This window comes from Pundamilia nyererei, unplaced genomic scaffold (genome assembly GCF_000239375.1).
Source record: "Pundamilia nyererei isolate P.nyererei 1_Seehausen unplaced genomic scaffold, PunNye1.0 scaffold00559, whole genome shotgun sequence".
Taxonomy (NCBI): Eukaryota; Metazoa; Chordata; class Actinopteri; order Cichliformes; family Cichlidae; genus Pundamilia; species Pundamilia nyererei.
In genome coordinates, this window is record NW_005187960.1 from 62,956 (window position 1) to 65,647 (window position 2,692).

General features: G+C 49.1%; 1 protein-coding gene across 2 annotated transcripts in view; it reads right to left on the reverse strand.

Annotated features, from left to right (window-relative positions):
• Nucleotides 1-2,502: 2,502 nt before the first annotated feature.
• LOC102201035 (major facilitator superfamily domain-containing protein 12) overlaps nt 2,503-2,692 on the reverse strand; it is an 8,745-nt gene continuing 8,555 nt past the window's right edge. For both annotated transcript variants that reach the window (XM_005754396.2, XM_005754395.2), the window contains exon 11: nt 2,503-2,679. In XM_005754396.2, coding sequence (XP_005754453.1) covers nt 2,655-2,679 — 25 coding nt within the window. In that variant the 3' untranslated portion in view covers nt 2,503-2,654. The remainder of the gene's footprint in view (nt 2,680-2,692) is intronic.

Sequence of the window (2,692 nt, forward strand, 5' to 3'; positions counted from 1 at the left end):
GCTTGGTGTTGTTTGTCGTTATCACAGATTTCACATGAACCTGTTTGTTTGTTTTTACATTTAATCGTTTGGTTTTTCCCATTTTCACACTTTCACCTCCGTCTTTCACATTTCGTCTTGCGGACGTGATTCATTCCTTTATTTCGGGATCTCGTCCCATAGATGGCGGTGACAGCACCTCTGTCATAGAGCTCATCTATAAAGAGCTCAGCAGCAGCGGCTACATGTCGCTGATGGAGGGCGGTCAGCATCTGTGGTGACACTGGAGATGGAGGAAGCACCAAGGAACAGCAGAGCCGTTTGCTTGGGTGTTGATGGAGTACAGGAACTGCACCGTCTACAGCAGGGGTGTCAAACTCAAACACACAGTGGGCCAAAATTCAACACTGGAACAAAGTCGCGGGCTAACGCTAATATTTATTAAATATATTTATTCCTCCAGATATGAGAATGAATCTTTTCTTCTGGACTCAAACACGTTGTGCTGAAAAACTGAATATGGAACAAGCAAAGCTTAATACTAAACAATATATATTAGCTGTCTGATACCAGCAGGCCAGCTCTGATAGTCATTTGTTATGGCTTCGCGGGCCAAATGTAATTAGGCTGCGGGCCAAATTTGGCCCACGGGCCAGAGTTTGACACCTATGGTCTATGGAGAAAACGCAGGATGGGAGGTAGGAGAGCTGTGCTCTGCAGGGACACAGACGCTTGTGAAAGTGCTGGGCACACGAGACCTGCTGAGGTCTACAGTCAAAGGTTTTAGGGTGGAGCCTCTGCAGAGGTGGAGGGACAGAACGACAAAGGAAGGTCCGCAGAAACAGGATACGTGTGTGAAGGTGGGATGAGAATAGCTACAGTTCAGGTTGCACTTTGATGTGGGCGTGTGCGGAGGAGGGGCGGAGCATACGGAGCTGCCAGAGCAGAAACGGTGCGTGCCACTCGTCGATGGTCCACGCTGCACCGTGTTGGTGATGTGAATAAGTGTGTTTGGTGCTGGGACACGTGAAGACAGACTCAAAGCTATGATCACAGCTGGTGGGGAGTTGCTCCACTGTGGGAAATCTATGACCCGTAGGACCTTCCACGCCTTTCAGGCGTTGCGGGCTGCGTGTGGTTGCACGTGTTGGGAGGTGCAGGTTTCCGGTTGCATCGTGAGTGATGATGAAGTTTAAATCAGACTGAGTGGGAGTGGGTGACAATATCAGTAGTTACACCAGAGGTGTCCAGCTCCAGGCCTGGGGGGCCTGCAGACGTGTCCTCGATCCATCACAGCTGATTTAAATGACTAAATGACCTCAACATGTCCTGAAGTTCTCCAGAGACCTGGGAATGAACTGTGACATTCAGGTGTGCTGACCCAGGGTCAGATCTAAACCTGCAGGACCCTCCAGGCCTGGAGCTGGACACCCCTGAGTTATAGTGAGCTCTGTTACGGTCGAGGGGTCACAGCTCTGCTGCTGCGACCATAAAACTGGCTGTAATTAGAAGCAGCGGTTTGATACTGTATGAATATTATAACCTGCCAGCTTCTGTTCGGGGACAGACGTCTGTAGCAACTGTTCACAGCTGAGAAGAAGAACGTACCAGAGGAATGACTCCCGTTTAATAAAGGATTTATCACACAGGTAGAAGACAAAAAGGTCCTGCTGATCACTACAAAGCTCTGGCCCAACACCACCTTCCCTCCTATGCACACATCAAATACATTTGATCCCTTTGAAGCGTTTAAATATCAGACACAGCTCATCAACTCACTTAATTACAAACGTGATTCATCTTCCATTTGATTCCAGTTTACATAACATTTGAGGGACAAAGTCCAGGACAGCACAACTGGAAACAAGCCGTGAAGCTCAGCAGGGACTTCCTCTGACCTGCGTCACTGAGCGAGTCCAGTCAAACGTCTTCGAGGTAAACGCTTGTATTAGTGTCGTCTGTGCATCCTCCTCGCCGTCAGCCTGCACGCTGTACAGACGGCCTTGTGTGTCCAATGGTAGCGGGGGTAGTGGAATGACTCTTTTAGTGAAACCTGGGGAAGATTTTACTGCTGAGGACACCAAACGGCGTTCACGTCCTCCTCCGAGCAGGGGCTCGGTTCCCTTTGTCATCCAGGACATTAATGCGACATGCAGCCCGCCCTGCTCTCCTGCACAGTGCACGTGTGAAACATGTTTGATGTCTGTTTAAGGAGCACAACTGTTTGCTCATCATTTTCCAAACTCCGTGTAGTGGCTTCATTCACATTTAGGGAATTTCAGGCTGACCCCCTGTAGTAAAAGGAAATAAGTGCTGCAGAGCCGGGCCTGTCATGTGCACAGTGAAAATCATGGGGGGCAGAGGTGAGAGGAAATCAGCTGCAGCCACTGTACTCAAAAATCATTACAAACTAGCTTATTGTGCGACTCAATTCTTTAAAGCAGTGCAGGTGCAGCTGTGCACGTGTTTGCTGGCCTGCAGTCCGACGCCAGAGGTTTGTTGGAAAATGAAGACAAAACAAGGTTATGAAAGGATGCAAATCTCAGTTTAAAAACAGAAAGCTTCTTGGTTTCAGCAGCGGGTCAGGAAGTCCCACAGGATCCCTGCCGTTCCCTGAAAAAGTTCCCCGTGGTGAGATGATGTGGGAGGAGCCCAGTCAGTTGATTCCATTTGCTTCACTGGAGATGATTGGCAGAGCACCTGCAAACACACA